Source organism: Setaria italica, chromosome VIII (genome assembly GCF_000263155.2).
Source record: "Setaria italica strain Yugu1 chromosome VIII, Setaria_italica_v2.0, whole genome shotgun sequence".
NCBI lineage: Eukaryota > Viridiplantae > Streptophyta > Magnoliopsida > Poales > Poaceae > Setaria > Setaria italica.
The window spans coordinates 958958-976892 of NC_028457.1; the positions used below are offsets into that span (position 1 = coordinate 958958).

The following is a 17935-nucleotide window of genomic DNA, read 5'->3' on the forward strand; positions in this document are numbered from 1 at the left end:
TTCTGCTGGAAGGTTTCTTGACATGGGACCATGGGCAGTTGATTTGGTTTGTAGTTGAACTCTTCTGCATGTACCTTTCTACAAGTGTTAGTTATTTATGCTCTGATGTGTACAAACCGCTTTGCATCAATGTTTTAGGCCCTGTCTGTTGGAATCTTCCCTTATGTGCTCAAACTGCTTCAAACAAGTGCAATGGAGTTGCGTCAAATTCTTGTGTTCATATGGACAAAAATTCTCTCTCTTGATAAGGTATGCACTCTTCTATGGAATCTTTTGAAGTTCCATTGTAATATAAGGTTCAGGTGTTTAACCTTTATGCTTTTCCCTGAATGACAGTCGTGCCAGGTTGACTTGGTTAAAGATGGAGGACATGCATATTTTATCAGGTTTCTCGACAGTTTGGATGCTTACCCAGAGCAGCGTGCAATGGCTGCTTTTGTTTTAGCAGTTATTGTGGATGGGCATAGAAGGGGTCAAGAGGCCTGTATTAATGCAGGTCTTATAGATGTTTGCCTGAGACATCTGCAACCTGAAAATCCTCATGATGCACAGACAGAACCTTTGCTTTTGCAGTGGCTTTGTTTATGCCTTGGCAAACTCTGGGAAGATTTCCCTGAGGCTCGGTTACTTGGTCTGCAATCAAATGCACCAGAAATTGTAGCTTTTTTGTTAGCAGAGACACAACCTGAGGTACAATGCCTTCATATTTCATCTGTTCTCCCCTTCGCTTACTTCACAAGATATTTAATCAATATTTTGGTCTTGCCAGGTCAGAGCTTCTGCTGTTTTTGCATTAGGGAATCTCCTGGATATGGGATCAACATCATTAAACGGTGTTGATGATGATTCTGATGATGACGAGAAATTAAAAGCTGAAATAAATGTCGTTCGAAGCCTTCTGCAGGTCTCTTCAGATGGTAGCCCCCTTGTTAGATCTGAGGTTGCTATAGGTATGTGCATTAGAAAGTATATCGTTTTTCATATAATATTTTTTTTATTGTGTCGAACATAGAATATTCTTTTGTAACCTTTTGGAAACCATTTTGAGTTGAACTGATTATTTTTTTCCAGCGCTTACTCGGTTTGCATTGGGTCACAATAAGTATCTCAAATCTGTTGCTGCTGAGTATTGGAAACCTCAAACCAATTCATTGCTGAAGTCGCTGCCGTCACTAGCCAATATAAGCAGTCCAAACAATGTCTACAGTTCCAACAACATTCGACAAGGCAGCAGTGGCCTTGCTTCTCATATTGGTCCTGTGCTAAGGGTTGGCAGTGATAGCAGTGCCACTGGCCGTGATGCAAGAATTTCTACGAGCAGCCCGATTGCAACAAGCAGTATCATGCATGGCTCTCCCCAGTCAGATGATTCTTCCCAACACTCTGATTCAGGCATATTACTGAAAGAGAATGCAAGTAATGGTGGTCTCAGCTACAACAGATCGAGACCTGTTGATAGTGGCATTTATTCTCAATTTATATCGACTATGTGTTCTGTTGCTAAAGATCCTTACCCAAGAATTGCAACTATTGGTCGGAGAGCACTGTCCCTTATAGGTGTTGAGCAAGTGGTAATGAAAAATAGTAGATTTAACAGTGGAGGTACACATCAAGGAGAGACATCTGCACCTCCATCAAACTTTGGCATGGCACGCTCTTCTTCCTGGTTTGATATGAATTCTGGTAAGTTGTAAACTTGTAATCACTCACTTTCCTTGCTATGCTTGGAGGTTGGAACACCTTAGTATTGTGCACTGGTTGTTGAGGGAAAGTCAATAATTATTGAATGAGTCTTCCAATATTTTGCACGAAACTTCTCAATTGCATTTAGGACGCCTCCTGTTAGCCCCCCTCAGCATGATTATCTTACAGGATTACGCCGAGTGTGTTCTATGGAGTTCAAACCACATCCTATGAATTCACCTGAGGGCTTAGCTGGTCCCCTTTTAAGCTCTGTTGCGGCTCCCAGTAATGCTGAACTAAGTATACTTCCCCAATCAACAATCTACAACTGGAGTTGTGGTCACTTCTCTAGGCCACTTTTAACTGGTTCTGACGATAATGAAGAAGCCAATGCTAGAAGAGAAGAGAGAGAACAAATTGCATTAGGTTGCATTGCTAAGTGCCAGCGATCCTGTACGTGGCCAGATAATACATTGATCTGCATTACATTATTGTTATTGATACTCTGGCTTATTTATCTGTTGTTTTTTCTTGTTGCTGACCGTGGGAATAGCAGCTTGCAAGATGACAAGTCAAATTGCTAGTTGGGATACAAGGTTTGAGACGGGTACAAAAGCAGCATTATTGTTGCCATTCTCTCCAATCGTCATCGCAGCTGATGAAAATGAGCAAATAAGGTGAAATTATTATTGCAATTTAAAATTCTAGTGCTTGAAATGCACTGCTGCAGTTGTGCTAAAGTTCTGTCTCATGTCAGAGTGTGGAACTATGATGATGCGCTACCAGTGAACTCTTTTCAAAACCATAAGTTGTCCGAAAGAGGGCTATCTAAACTCTTGCTTATCAATGAGCTTGATGAGAGCTTGCTTTTAGCTGCCTCAAGTATGCCTCTCTTCTCTATGTTTTTCCTTTTATACTTATCTTCTGCCATTGCACTATCTAATTTTCATGTTGCAGGTGATGGAAATGTACGCATATGGAAAAATTTTACTCAAAGTGGAGGACAAAAACTTGTAACTGCTTTCTCATCGGTTCAGGGTCATCGAGCTGCTGGTCGCAGTATTGTGATCGACTGGCAGCAGCAATCTGGTTATCTGGTACTATTCTGTTATTTTCCCAGTCGTTCGGACCTCGGTTTTTATTTTATGCATTTTAGGTTGTTCTAACTTCTAATACATCTGGTTACTTGCTTCCTTTTGTTGCCCAATAGTATGCATCTGGTGACATGTCTTCTATCCTGATATGGGATCTTGATAAAGAACAACTTCTCAACACCATGCAGTCATCTGGTGATAGTGCAATTTCTGCACTGGTAAGTTCTTGTTGCCATGTACTGTCTGAGTAATTCAAATATGAATTCAAGAACATCTTTCTGTGATTTGACTAGGCTATCTTGCACTTAGTCACCGTGGAAATAACCATAGATCTGTGATTCTGTTTTCTGTTATGCGGTTCATGCTGTATACTTGATGTTCCTGTTTTATATTAATCACTTGCAACATTACCATGTAATCATATAATCGAGGGTTTGTATTTGATATTTAAGTTAACAACAGTAATGCATGCATATTTTGCATATGCGTCCTCCTAGACTCCTAGTAAAGTAGTAATTGTGTGCAATTGAAATCGCTGAGTTTTTATGAGTGAAAGTTGCTTTTTGTGTTGCTTCCTGTATGGTTGTCAACTTCTCCCAATTAGGTTGACAATGTGAGAAAGAGCAAGAGGCAAATCTAGGATTTGCTCCTGTCGTGTCTTAAACTATGTTTTTTTTTTACTAAAAAACTAAGTACTCTGCTCCTGTGTAATGGCCTAACAACTTTATCTTGTTATTCTCCTGTAACGTATTGAAAGATTGTTTCTCAAGAACACGTGTATTTTCATTCCGTAGGCATGAAATTAGCTGTTTGACTGCTTTAAGTATTTGATTCTTGCTATGCTGCAAGTTTTATGTTGATCTTGTTTGCATCGTCTGTTCTTGAGCATGACCTTTGCTTGTTGCATCTGTTTCAGTCTGCATCTCAGGTCCGCTCTGGACATTTTGCTGCTGGTTTTACTGATGGTTCTGTCAGGATATTTGATGTTCGTTCTCCTGATAGGTAAGTACAGTAGTATCTACATCCTGTCATTGTGCCAGCATACCACGCATATGTTGTATGCGCCCTATCCAATGTCCTCCTTCCTCTTCCTTTTCTGCTTACTTAAATCTTTGTTTTTTTTGCTCTGAATATTCTTTTCTTATACTGTAGGCTCATCTATATGGCGAGGCCACATGCCCCAAGAACGGAAAAGGTTGTGGGCATAGGGTTTCAGCCTGGGTTTGATCCATACAAGGTAAATACTACCACTTCTTTGCATTGCTATGTTTTTTAATTCTCTGCTGTTGAAGCAACTGTGGGCTTGCTCAAAGCTTTACAAGGCTCCCTTTTCTATCATTTATGGTATCACAGATTGTAAGTGCATCTCAAGCTGGAGACATTCAATTTCTTGATGTTAGAAGGGCAGCTGAGCCCTACCTGACTATTGAGGCACACAGGGGTTCCCTTACAGCCTTAGCTGTTCATCGGCATGCCCCAGTTGTTGCAAGTGGCTCAGCCAAGCAGATGATTAAAGTGTTCAGTCTTGAAGGAGAGCAGTTGACGATAATTCGGTACCAGCCGTCATTTATGGGCCAAAGAATAGGGAGCGTAAACTGCCTTTCTTTCCACCTGTACAAGTCACTCTTGGCCGCTGGTGCTGGTGATAATGCTCTAGTCTCCATCTATGCTGAGGAAAATTACAAGTAAGGTGAGGTCTACATCTCTTGACATGCATCAACAATGAAACCAGTAGGCCTTATGTTTTTGGCCAAGCGATGGGTCCACGCCATGGTCCAGCTACAAGATCCAAAAGATGTGAAGCCTGGTCACCGACATGGTGGTGATATGATCGGGGCTCTCGGTGCATATTGCCTGTTGGACGATGTGTGCAGTGCAGTTTGTGAGATACAATGAAGCCAAGATTCATTAGCCTCCTTGCAGAAGGTTTGTTAAGCCCTACCCCTGTCATCGAACTTGGAGGCTTCCCCCAAATAAATTAATCATACCTAGGTTAACCGAAATGTAAATAGTCACCTCATTCGGGTTTGTCCGCTCCTTTGCTTTTGCCAACTGTAAAAAGGTTTGGAGGTGGTTGATACCATAAATCAGGTGTGGTAGGGGCTGCTGCTGCCTGGGCAAGTGGGGTTGTGCATACGGGCCCAGGTAGAAATAGAATGCATGCACATGTCTCCTGTATTCACAGATGGATGTTGTTGAATAGATAGAGGCATTCGTCCTGCTAATATAGCGCTAGATGTGATTAGTGTGGCCTGCATGAACGAATCTTTGTGCTGCTTGTATTGTAATCACCGGACAGATTGTCCATTTGTAAATATGAATCGTGTTTGTACAGTTGTCAGGCAATGTATTTTTTCCCTGTGTATCTTTCATTCTAGAAGTGAAAGTAAGGAAAAGAAGCATGGATCCATCCATTGATCCATGTAAGTTGTAACTAGTGGTTCTCTGTGCTGATCACTGGATCCGTGAGTGGACTGATGAGTGATCAGCTGCCTGCCCATTGGCAATGCGCACTTGGGCTTGGGCTTAGCTTCAGAGTTCACAGGATTTTTTTATAGTGATTGCAATAAACAAGAGCTGCATCCGGCTCTGCCATTGTTTTCTTCAGTCTCCTTAGCCTAGTGTGGTGTGGTGGACATAAGGCTTGCTGTTGCAGTGGGGATTGACAGATTGGAGAGTGAGAGCCGAGCAGATGAGCTCGCGCCGCCCGCTCGTTTCGCGGACCTGCCCCGACTGCCTGCTGGCGACCCTCGCGCGCCACGGCCGCTTCGCCGCCGCCCTTCTATCCACCGCCAGCTGCACGACCCGCGCCCTCAACTCCCTCCTCGCCGCGCTCTGCTCGTCCTCATCTTCCCCGGCGTTCCTCCGCGCCGATCGCCGCCCCCGACGCCACCACTTTCCACATCCTCACCTCCGCGCTTTGCCGTGCCCGGCGACCCACCGCCGCCGTCGAACTCATGCGCTGCATGCCCGGCCTCCTCCTAGACCTGGACCCGCGCCACTGCCGCGCGGTCCTCGCCTCCCTCTGCCAGTGCGCGCCCGCTCGCGACGTGCTAGCGTTCCTGGACGACATGGGCCGGTGGGGCGTGTCGCCGGGCCGGTCGGACCACCACGCCGTCCTCGATGTGCTCCTGCGGGAGGGGATGGCGGCCGAGGCGTACGAGGTCGTGGCGAGGCAGATGGACGCCGACGGTGTGGCCCAGGGGCTCCCGGAGTTTGAGCGCGTGCTCCGCGCCTTCCGCGAGAAGGGATCGTTCGATGCCGTCGTGGAGGCGTTCGATGATATGCTCCTGCGCGGGATCGTGCCGAGGGGGCTGGCTGGCGCGCGCCGAGGCTACCGTAGTGGTCGGCGGCGAGACGCCGACATCCTTGCAGTCGGGCGGCTGACGACGAAGCTTGTACTCCACTGTTATATGCAATAATTCATAGCAATTAGCAGGCCTGTGGTGTATTTACAGTGTTAGTACGCCCGTGTGTCTTGGCCGTCTCCCTTCTCCGACGAGGTGACCTTAGCTCCGCTCTATGCTCTCTACTTCTCTCTTCAGCTTACACAATCTCTGAAGAAATAGCCGGTGATGGATGCTCCATAGGTCACTCGGTAACTGACACCTTAGCACCACCATACGGTGGGATTAACTTGCCATCGAGAGAAAACACGAAGCACTACCAAAAAAAAAAATGCTAGAATCATGCACGCCAAACTCCTAGAAACGCCAGACACACAGAGCCCTCTTCACCCTAACTCACCATTCACTTCGAGGTGGCGGCGGGGTAAATTATGGATGATGGAATTGTAACGCCGCCTGATGCTGCCCCACCTACTAAACCCATCTAACCCTCGCCCATTCGCTCAATTCTATTCCTGGATAATTTTGGTAGCGCGATACTCGATAGCCGTCAGGAACACAGCCTAACCATTTTTGACGAAATTTACGACATTGCCTACTTTCTCGGGCAACGGGTCCACGTTGCCCGTTAACCCGTATGCCGTCGGATCTGCCCAGCTCGCAATAGAGACCGTCTGATGCCGATCGGTTCGGATCTCACGCCCGTTAACTCGCAAACCCGGTTCCTCTCGAATCGTCGCGGACCCGCGACCTCATCCCCTCCGGCCGCCTCCGCCTCTCCTCTCGCAAGCGCCCTCCACTCCCCGCCTGCTACCGTGCCGCCCGCTGGCCTCCGCGCCCTGCGCCTGCCCTGCCCCCCGCACCTTTCTCCTCCTACGACGGCGCTAGCCGAGCGGGAGCCAGGAGCGCGCAGCGAGCGGCGAGTGCGAGGCTGGGCCTGGGCGGGGTTAGCGGCGAGCGCAGGCCAACGGCGGCAAGCGCGAGGCGCGGCGCCTGGTTATGGCTAGCGCGTGGTGCGCGGACGCGCGCACGGCGGGCGCGGCGGGGCGCGGCGGCGCACAGCTGGTCCCAGGAACTGGAACTCCATCCCCCGACCAAAGAATCGATCTCAATCGAGCGGGATTTCGACGCCCACCAAGTAAATTGCCTCCAAAATTCCTCTCGCCCTCTCAGTTATTCCCCTCTCCCTCTCAGTAATGCCGCTTTTCCAGCTGATTATCGTCGCTGCATCCGAATTTTCTCTCTCCCCTCTCAGTAATTCCTCTCTCACTCTCAGTAGTGTGCACGTAATTGCTATTTGCTAGGATGTATATGCTTTCCTCTGATTTATAGTGCACTAGGACTTTTACCGTCTAATTTCTTGAACGATGACCAGTGCTTGCAGCCGTTGCATTTAAAATGCTCATTTACTGCACATGAGATACTCATTTGTTGACCTGCCAAGCAGCAAGCTCTCATTTTGAGAAATCCAATTCTTCTTTGTTACACCGCAGTAGCAAATCTTTGTCATTGCAATTAAATTTGTTTTTTACATCTCTGCAAAAAATAGTGAGGCTGCCTTCAGAACCTTTCACAATGGGAAATTAAAAGCAAAAAGTCTAGCGAAAGGTCTCAAAATGAAATATGATGGCGATATAAACAGATAAATATCCATCTATATGCAGGTCTACAGGGGCGGAGCCACAGGGGGGGCACGCAGGGGCCTGGCCCCCCTAATGCGGCCGTGTACACCCCACAGGAGCTCCTAAATCATTTTGCTAATTATAGGGTTAGAGTCCCTGTTAAGCAACAAGACATACAATTAGTCCAAAGTATCATCAGCCCACCAGCCCAATGATTCGTTCTAGCCTTCCAGCATCCAGATAGTCCGAGAAAAAACAATATAATGGACTTGTAGCTTTCTTCTAATATTTCATGTTTTAGTGTTTCATGCTATTTTAAAGCAAAAAATTACTCATATGCAATTTTTTTGTCACCAAACCCATCTTTATTCTCTGTTATCCGAGATTCTTTTACAAGTGCTCGATCAATGATCACAATTAGTAGCATCAATGCGTAATCAATCTATGTATATTCGGATCATATAACCTAATTAACCGCTATTACATGGCAACATGTAGGATGGCCCATTTTCTACATATACGATTGAATATATTGTTTGGCACTCTCATTTGTAAAATAACTTTGTCATCCATACATATGAGATCGTTTTTTATGAGATCGTTTTTTGTTTGGTGTCTTGGCCCCCCCATGCTCAAATCCTGGTTATGCCCTTGCAGGTCAACATAAATCAAAGTACTTATCTTTACACTGAGTTTCGTTCATATGCTACTGCTTGACATTTGATAAAGGAAAAAAATCATTGTTGTCAAATTTTACATTTGCAATTAGATTATCTAATGTTTATTTTAGTATAGTTTTCTAACAATTTCCATTCATGCTTCAACTCCTTCCTGGTATGCATAAATTGAAGATGATATGTTTCAATTGTAATTTCCTTTTTTTAAGCCTAGCTAAAATCTTAGTTACTGTAACCTTGTCAGCCATACTTTAAGATTTCAGGTTGAGCTGCTGAAACTAACACTCATACCTGTAGGTTCTACCATCCCCTCAGTCTGCAGCACAGAAATCAGAATCTTACTTTCTTGAAATCTGGTCTTACATGGCCTAATCAACTCGATCTGTTCATTTGATTTGATGTAGGTAAATCAACAAACAAATATTTAACAGGAATGTAACTATTTTGCATCCTGAAAAGGTAACTGAAGCACTCCTACTCAATACTCATGCACTGAGTAAAATGATATCTGCAATTAGATTTATAATTTACCTTTGGAACTTAAAAGTGAGAATAATTTAATCAACCCCTATAGGTTGCCTTCTACGCTGAGAAAAAATATAATGGTTTCAATGTAGTCCATAACACTCAGGAACAAATGCAAGCAGTTCCTTGAGGGCTGCCTAACCAGTAGTACTGTGGTTGTTAATTGGCCAATGATCATCTGGTTCTATAGCATTTGTTAATTGTTGTAAGTTTAGTATGATATGATCTCAATTTAAACTACACTCGGTTAAATATGTACATGAACGATAATTTAGGCTCATTAATTTTGTTAAGATGCTATAACTTTGTTAATGACAAATGATTATTCTTAGGTTGACAGTTTTGTTACATATACTTGTGATTCGTCACTGATTTGTGATTTCTAATGAAGGAATTGGGATGGCAGAAACATAAATAATTTGTGTTATCTTGATTTATAGTGTGATCCCATTTTTATCGTAATCATAGGACAGACAAAACCCCATTTTGTAGGCTTATAGAAACATGTTTCTATACTGCACTAAGGGCTACAATTAGCATTCAGTACATATAAATACGAACTTTGAATCTATGAATATGCACAGTGATCTATATGCTGAATTGCTAAGGAGCGTCAAGTTTCTTAAAGATCCTGTCCTGGTTGTATTTTGATGGGGTACTAGAGAGGCACTCTGGCTCAATTTTCTTAATGGAGTTGGTGGTTGCAGGTGGTCACCGGTACATGGCTATGACACTATTATGCGCAAGCTAAGTTCTTAGTTGTGCGTGAGCTGCCAGAGTTTTTGAATTTTCACATTCAAATTCAAATGGCCATGTGCATCATAAACCTTTTTTTGTCACACACTGTTATGTTTTAAAATATTATATTACACTGATAAGAGTTTCATGACATGTAACCACTATCAAATACTCTTTTGGTATATATATCATTTTAACTCCAGCTACAATGATGTCGTGGCAAACGTAACTAAATAATAAACTATATTTTTTGCATCAAGTTCTTAGAATGTGAACCTTAATCCACCTAAAATCAAACTAAAAAAATGGTTACTGTGACCATTCGTGATGATATCAAGTTATTCATAGCTTTTCCTTTTGGTCCCTGCATTTAACTGCACTGCCATGATCTTTAGATTCCAATGTTGAGCAATGCCCAGTTGTGATTTTTGAATGATGAATAACCAGCACTCTGTGATCTTATTCTGGAAGCTAATTATACTAGGTTTATGGAAAAATGCAATTTTGATCCTTTCTGGATTGTTGGCGATAAGGATAGATTTTTTACACGCATGACCTCAAAGAATGTCAAAAGCTGAGACTGCCACTGCTGACCACGGAAGAAAGCAGGCAAAGATCTACTACCAGTGTGGCAGTGTCGTCACAGTTTCTCACAGCCACTTTTCACCTTTGCTTTTGAAACTTAGCTATAATTAAAAAAGAAAGGAAACCTAAAAAGATATCCTCCAAATCCAAATTGGTTCCCTGCATTGACCATGTGATATATATTTTATAAAGTGGACATTCAAATTGCTATCTCCTCTATGCTTTGGTTCCCTGTATCGGCCATGGGATATTTTATAAAGTGGACATGCAAATTACTGTCTCCTGCTCTAAGTTTACTTCTATAATGCAGTTGGAGGCATATGATCCTGAAAGATGCAACAATAATGTGATGCTGTTTGACACAACATCCAAACCAGTCGTTGCGTGCTAAATCTTGCTGCAAGTTGTGGTACACGTGTACATATGTATACCACACTCGAATACAAATGTCTGCAGAAATATACTTCCAACCTCACGAAGCACTATAATGACAACAAAATTCCGATCCTCAATGCTAAATACTCCACCATATTTTTCTTAACAGGCCGGCATTCAAAATCATAAAGCAATAGCCTTACCAGGCAGCATTGCAGCCCAGAAAATAAAGCTACTAACACTACTCTTCAAAACAAAGCTACTGGCACTGCTTTATCAAAAATAGTCTCTTGGTTGATCTACGTTTTCTTGACAAGTAGCATCATTAGAAGGACATCGAGAAAATGGAAACCAAGCAATCAAACTGGCCTGATCCAACTGGGCGCGGCATCGCCGTGCCAACTTTCTAGTTTATTACCAAAAGCTTGTTAATCCATCCTGCTGGAGGCTTCCAGAATACTTCATTCCGAATTTCTGTTCTTTTTTCACCAACAGTACAATACTACCGTTTTCTTATCTGTTGTATGCTTGATTTGGCACAGGGGTTGAGAATTGCTATGTATTCAAGAGCCGCTTGCAAGAGTATGCGCAGAAAGCTGGTCTTCCAACCCCAGAGTACCATACCCTCAAAGAGGGCCCGTCCCATGAACCAATCTTCAAGTCCACAGTGGTCGTTAACAACACCAAGTATGATTCCCTGCCTGGATTCTTCAGCCGAAAGGCTGCAGAACAGTCGGCCGCTGAAGTTGCGCTTATGGAGATAGTCAAGTCTGTTCCAGCAACTGAAGCCAAAAACATCCCAGCAGTAGTAAGTTACTTGTTTCTGCACGTAGTTACATGTTTGATATTGTTGCTAAACAAGTAAAGATTCTAAGTTTTATACAAATTTATTCAGCCTCCAACAAGAAAGTCTTTTCATTCCTTGAACTTGAAGGTGTATGTGAATGAGTGGTGATTTGCATTCTTTTGTCAATTTGTGCTTTGGAAAAAGGGAACTGACTCATTAACTATTAGCCTAGAATGACATTTACATGCTTCTTTAAATTACATATGTTTATCTGTACTAGACTTTCTACACTTCTATTTCTACTCATGTGAAAATATCTGATGTTCTATTAACTTGCCATGGGAATGTATTGGAAGGATGCTAATAAAATGTTCCTTTCTGTTGTTAGCTTTTCAAGTAATGTTAATTAGTTTATCTGTGGACTTCTAGCAGTACCCGAGTACAATCACGAAAGTTTGTTATAGGTTTCATGGAATTTCCCCAAATTCAATAATGTTCTTTTGTCTAATTGTAACTATTGAAGCACTCGATTATGCTAAAGTCTCCTCTGAATATAGTAGGGAATTAGTCATGAAGATGCTTGCGAGCTTGTTCTGCCCAATTTATGAACCATGAGCCATGCATAGCTCACAGTATGGCTATTAAATTCTATTACCGTGTCCAAAGGTATTCTTTAGAGAATATGAAGGTCCTTTAGTTCTTAGGAATCAGGATGACTAAATTAGCATAGCAGCACAGTATCTCTTCTTGATTGATGTGTTTCTTTGATACATCTTACTATGCTTTGCAGCAAGAGACTGGCCTGTGCAAGAATCTTCTTCAGGAGTACGCTCAGAAGATGAATTACGCCATTCCATCATATATTTGCACTAAACAAGCTTCAGGCGTAGCTCCTTTCATATGCACTGTTGAGATTGGTGGCATACAATACATTGGTGCTGCAGCTAGAACAAAGAAGGAAGCAGAGATAAAAGCTGCCCGAACAGCTCTTCTTGCAATCCAGGGTAAGTTTCTTATTATTCGATCCAGGGTCTTTCGGTATGCAAACATTATCCCTCCTTTCTGGCTCTTGCTTGGATAGGGTCACAAATGGGCAATGTTTGGTGCAGGTCAATCAGAAGGTTGTGCGAATGGTGCCACGAAGTATATTGTTGTTCCTGGACAAAGGGAGGTTAAAGAGACAGATAAAAAGCCAACTGAAACCCCCAAATCGCTCAAAGTCAAGAAAAGTGGTGGCAGAAAGAAATGGAATAAGCGTAAATTCATGAGGAAGACCGACCAGATTGTTGATGCTGAAAAGGATGGAACTAGGGAGGTTGGGGATGTTCATGATTCTGATGTCCCGATGCAGGCAACAATAATAACAGAGGAGCCATCCAGAGACAGTATAATGCTGCATCTTGACGGGGAGGCTAGAAGAGTGGAACTGGAGCTTCTTAGAGGTACGGCAACTCAGCAACCTGATGAGGAAGCTATAAGTGTAAAGCAGGGGCTTGCAATGCTTCTACACTCCGAGGAAGCTATAAGAGTAGAACATGACTTATCTAGAGACACTGCAATGGTTGAATCTAACAAGGAAGTTGTAATGTTGCAATCTGATGAGGAAGCTAGGATGATAGAACTGGAGGCACCCAGAGATCCTGCAACGGTCCAACCTAATGAGGAAGCTAGAAGTGTAGAACAGGAGCCACTCAATATCGCTGAAGTGGTGAAGCCTAACATGGAAGCTAGAAGTGCAGAGCAGGAGTCAGCGAGCGCCTATGTAGCATTGCAATTTAATGGGAGTGCTACAGATGCGAAGGAGGAGCTGCCAAGCAATACTGCAATGATGCAGCGTGAGGAAACAGAAACCATAAAGCAAGAAGCACCTCAAAGTGGTGAGTTAGTGCAACCTAACTAGGGATGTATTTTTGGAGATCAGGAAATCTGTCCGAAGAAGAAGAGCAAAATGTATGAGATGCATTACTGGAGGCAAATAGGTCCACGGGAGATATATGAGCATAAAATAAATTGCGTGTCAGATTTGAGTAGCATGATCTGTTTTCTGGATGGTTGCTTAAATGTCGCCCTTGGATTATTTGGATTCCTCTTACCTCAAGTTATGATTTGCATGCATTATTATGCACCAAATACCTGAAAATGAAAATGTCCAGCAAGAGAATTATTTGGATTTCCCTTACCTCAAGTTATGATTTGCATGCATTATGCACCTGAAAATGAAAATGTCCAGCAAGAGAATGTATTCACCATTCACCACCCCTGCTCAGCTCTGCTCTATGTGCAGCACCAAATAAACAAATCCCAAGCGCATGGATTTCCTTTATACCAACAAAAGAGTATCCAAAGTCCAACGTGAGAGAGCAGATGGAAGACCGCTTGCTGGCGACCCTCGCGCGCCACGGTCGCTTCGCCGCCGCCGCCGCCCTCGTCTCCACCGCCCGCTGCACGACCCGCGCCCTCAACTCCCTCCTCGCCGCGCTCTGCTCCCCCACCAAGTCTTCCCCGACGTTCCTCCGCGTCGCCCCCTCCCTCCTCCTCCGCGCCGCGCCGCACGCCGCCCCCGACGCCACCACCTTCCGCATCCTCACATCCGCGCTCTGCCGCGCCCGGCGACCCACCGCCGCCGCCGACCTCCTGCGCTGCATGCCCGCCCTCCTCCTCGACCCGGACCCGCGCCACTGCCGCGCGGTCCTCGCCTCCCTCTGCCACTGCGCCCCTGCCGCTCGGCACGCGCTGGCGTTCCTGGACGACATGCGCCGGTGGGGCGTGTCACCGATCCAGTCGGACCACCGCGCCGTCCTCGACGCGCTCCTGCGGGAGGGGATGGCGGCCGAGGCGTACGAGGTCGTGGCTAGGCAGATGGACGCCGACGGGGTGGCCCCGGGGCTCCCGGAGTTCGAGCGCGTGCTCCGCGCCTTCCGCGAGGAGGGATCGTTCGACGCCGTCGAGGAGGCGTTCGACGAAATGCTCCTGCGGGGGCTCGTGCCGGGGGCGCGCGTCTACGATGTCTACGTCGGCGCGCTGTGCGACAAGGGGGACCTGGCCGGCGCGCGCCGGATGCTGGCGTGCATGGAGCGCGCGGGGTGCCCGCCCGGCGTGACGACGTTCGGCGTCGTGGTCGCCGGGTGCGTCGCTGCTGGGGACGTGGAAGCGGCGAGGGAGGTGGCGCGGGAGGCCGTCAGGCGGGGCCTGCGGTGGGACGCGCCGGCGCTGTCGGAGCTGGCTGGCGCGCTGCGTGGCGGCGGTCACCTCGCGCGGGCGCGGGGGCTGCTGCTGGAGGACATCCTGCGTGACGGCTGCACTGCCCAGTTGGATGCATCGGCGTTTGAGCATCTCATAGGAGGAGAAGGAGCGTTGTGTGGCGAGGCTCCTTGCGCGGAGGCCGTCGCCGTAGTGGTCGGCGAGACGCCGACGTCCTTGCAACCGGGCACCGAACGATGAGGCGATGAAGTTTGTACTCTACTGCTACCTGCAATAATTCCTAGTAAGTAGCATGCCTGCGGTGCATTTACAGTGCCAGTTTGCCCGTGCGTCTCCGGCCGGCGAGGTGGCCTCAGCCTCCTCTCTGCTCTGCTCCCCTGCTGCTCTTCCCTCTTCAGCCTACACAATCTCCGAAGAAACAGCCGGTGATGCTCTCCATTGGTTACCGGTAACTGACACATGGGCACCACCGTTCCGTGGGACCCTCTTGCCATTGAGAGAAAACACGAATAGCTAAAAAAAATGCTAGAACCACGCACGCCGATCCCCTAGAAACGCCACAGGGAACCCTCACCCCAAACTTCGAGGCGCCGCACGATGCCGGCATGAACCTCGCCCCTGCGCCCAACGTCGCTGCCGCCCCCGTCGGAATCAGTAAGTTTCCCCAACCTTCCTCCCTTCCGCCTCTCATCAAACCCATCTGGCTGTTGTCGATTCACTCAATTTCATGGATGATCTTTGCTAGCACCTCGTCACTTCATACAGTTACCAAGCCGTCCGGAACACAGCTTCACCATTTGTAAGTAATTTATTTACGACATCAGATTTTTTTTTTCTATTTATCACTACCTACCGGAGGCTTCCAGAATAGTTGATTCCAAATTTCTGCTCTTTTTGTCACCAACATTTCAGTACTGCCGTTTTCTTAGCTGTTGTATGCTTGATTTGGCACAGGGGTTGAGAATTGCTACGTATTCAAGAGCCGCTTGCAAGAATATGCACAGAAAGCTGGTCTTCCAACCCAAGAGTACCATACCCTCAAAGAGGGCCCGTCCCATGAACCAATCTTCAAGTCCACAGTTGTCATTAACAACACCAAGTATGATTCCCTGCCTGGATTCTTCAGCCGAAAAGCTGCAGAACAGTCGGCCGCTGAAGTTGCGCTTATGGAGATAGTCAAGTCTGTTCCAGCAACTGAAACCAAAAGCATCCCAGCAGTAGTAAGTTGCTGCTTTGTGCACATAGTTACATGTTTGTGCCGATATTGTTGCAATAATGAATGTTTTTTTGGATTTCATGGCATTTCCCCAAATTCAGTAATGCTCTTTTGCCTGATTGTAATTATTGAGGAGCTCTCGGTTATGCTAAGATCTCCTCTGAATACAGTAGGGAATTAGTCATGAAGATGCTTGCGAGCTACCTCTGCCCAGTTTATGAACAATGAGCCTTTGCATAGCTCACAATATGGTTATTAATTTTTGTTACTGTGTCCAAATGTATTCTTCTTTAGAGAATCTGAAGATCATTTAGTTCTTAGGAATTAGGATGACTAAATTAGAATAGCAGCGCAATATCTCTTCTTGATTGATGTGTTTCTTTGATACATCTTGCTATGCTTTGCAGCAAGAGACTGGCCTGTGCAAGAATCTTCTTCAGGAGTATGCTCAGAAGATGAATTACACCATTCATCATATATTTGCACTAAACAAGCTTCAGGCGTAGCTCCTTTCATATGCACTGTTGAGATTGGTGGCATACTATACATTGGTGCTGCAGCTAGAACAAAAAAATAGGCAGAGATAAAAGCTGCCCGAACAGCTCTTCTTGCAATCCAGGGTAAGTTTCTTATTATTCGATCCAGGGTATTCCGGTATGCAAACATTATCCCTCCTTTTTGCCTCTTGCTTGGATACTTGGATAGGGTCATAACTGGGCAATGTTTGGTGCAGGTCAATCTGAAGGTTGTGCAAATGGTGCCACGAAGTACATTGTTGTTCATGGACAAAGAGAGGTTCAATAGACAGATAAAAGGCCAACTGAAACCCCCAAGTCACTCAAAGTCAAGAAAAGTGGTGGCAGAAAGAAATGGAACAAGTGGAAATTCATGAGGAAGACCGACCAGATTGTTGATGCTGAAAAGGATGGAGCTAGGGAGGCTGGGGATGTTCATGATTCTGATGTCCCAATGCAAGCAACGATAATAACAGAGGAGCCATCCAGAGACACTATGATACTGCATCTCGACGAGGAAGCTAGAAGAGTGGAACTGGAGCTTCTTAGAGAAACTGCAACGCAGCAACCTGATAAGGAAGCTAGAAGTGTAAAGCAGGGGATTGCAGTGCTTCTACACTATGAGGAAGCTTGAAGAGTAGAACATGACTTATCTAGAGACACTGCGATGGTTCAATCTAACAAGGAAGTTGTAATGTTGCAACCTGATGAGGAAGCTAGGATAATAGAACTGGAGCCACTCAGAGATCCTGCAACAGTCCAACCTAATGAGGAAGCTAGAAGTGTATAGAACAGGAGTCGCTCAATTGCGCTGAAGTGGTGAAGCCTAACATGGAAGCTAGAAGTGTAGAGCAGGAGTCAGCGAGCGGCTACGTAGCATTGCAATTTAATGGGGGTGCTACAGATGTGAAGGAGGAGCCACCAAGCAATTCTGTAATGATGCAGTGTGAGGAAACAGAAACCATAAAGCAAGAAGTACCTCGTGGTGAATTGTTGTGACCTATCTAGGCCTGTATTTTTGGTGAACGACAAATCTGTCTGAACAAGACCAAAATATATGAGATACATTGCTGGAGGCAAATAAGTCAACGGGAGATATAGTATGAGCATAAAATAAATTATGGTGGTTGACTCCAATTGTAAGGGCCTTCCAATTTTTATAGTGCATCGACATGCAAAAAACTGGGGTTTCCAGTTTAGAGAGAATTCTGGGAAAGAATAGATGGGAGCATGTGAACCAACGTAGTTTATTTTTTTTCGTGAATAGGCAGGAGAGCTGCGTATCTTTCGATTTAGAAGAAAAATAACAAAGTTGTTACAACGCGGGTTTTACCGGGTGCACGCACACGGTTCAAGAGGTAGGTAGATTGTGGTCAGGAAGACTTTGTGTGTCAGATTTGAGCGGTTGAATTGCCTGGTTACTGGATTGTTGCTTAAATGTCGCCATTCATTATTTGAATTTCTCTTATCTGAAATTATGATGGCACACAAAACAAACAGAGTGGTATCCTTTCTGAATTTGCATGCATTTTTATGTACCAAATGCCAAGAACAACACGAGTATTTGTGT

General features: G+C 45.3%; 4 protein-coding genes across 4 annotated transcripts in view; all 4 read left to right on the forward strand.

Moving 5' to 3' along the window:
- The window catches only part of LOC101767407 (regulatory-associated protein of TOR 2), a 10213-nt gene extending 5071 nt beyond the window's left edge, over nt 1-5142 (forward strand). Inside the window, exons 12-23 of the mRNA XM_004978501.4 lie at nt 139-249; nt 337-690; nt 770-950; nt 1072-1683; nt 1810-2136; nt 2240-2360; nt 2441-2565; nt 2641-2780; nt 2894-2995; nt 3694-3779; nt 3930-4014; nt 4131-5142. Of these exons, the coding sequence (XP_004978558.1) occupies nt 139-249; nt 337-690; nt 770-950; nt 1072-1683; nt 1810-2136; nt 2240-2360; nt 2441-2565; nt 2641-2780; nt 2894-2995; nt 3694-3779; nt 3930-4014; nt 4131-4466 (2580 nt within the window). The 3' untranslated portion in view covers nt 4467-5142. The remainder of the gene's footprint in view (nt 1-138; nt 250-336; nt 691-769; nt 951-1071; nt 1684-1809; nt 2137-2239; nt 2361-2440; nt 2566-2640; nt 2781-2893; nt 2996-3693; nt 3780-3929; nt 4015-4130) is intronic.
- Nucleotides 5143-6907: 1765 nt separating this feature from the next.
- On the forward strand, nt 6908-13612 carry LOC101767010 (double-stranded RNA-binding protein 8). Its single transcript, XM_004978500.4, has 4 exons — nt 6908-7262; nt 11189-11454; nt 12224-12437; nt 12543-13612. The coding sequence occupies exons 1-4, from the start codon at nt 7124-7126 to the stop codon at nt 13331-13333; spliced, it is 1410 nt and encodes a 469-aa protein (XP_004978557.1). The 5' UTR covers nt 6908-7123; the 3' UTR covers nt 13334-13612.
- A 134-nt stretch (nt 13613-13746) lies between these two features.
- Nucleotides 13747-17796, forward strand: LOC101766595 (pentatricopeptide repeat-containing protein At2g38420, mitochondrial-like). The gene is made up of 5 exons (XM_022828816.1): nt 13747-15288; nt 15380-15433; nt 15589-15854; nt 16258-16470; nt 16584-17796. The coding sequence occupies exon 1, from the start codon at nt 13798-13800 to the stop codon at nt 14872-14874; it is 1077 nt and encodes a 358-aa protein (XP_022684551.1). The 5' UTR covers nt 13747-13797; the 3' UTR covers nt 14875-15288; nt 15380-15433; nt 15589-15854; nt 16258-16470; nt 16584-17796.
- Nucleotides 15240-16356, forward strand: LOC111255683 (double-stranded RNA-binding protein 8-like). Its single transcript, XM_022829170.1, has 3 exons — nt 15240-15288; nt 15589-15854; nt 16258-16356. The coding sequence occupies exons 1-3, from the start codon at nt 15240-15242 to the stop codon at nt 16354-16356; spliced, it is 414 nt and encodes a 137-aa protein (XP_022684905.1).
- Nucleotides 17797-17935: the final 139 nt, after the last annotated feature.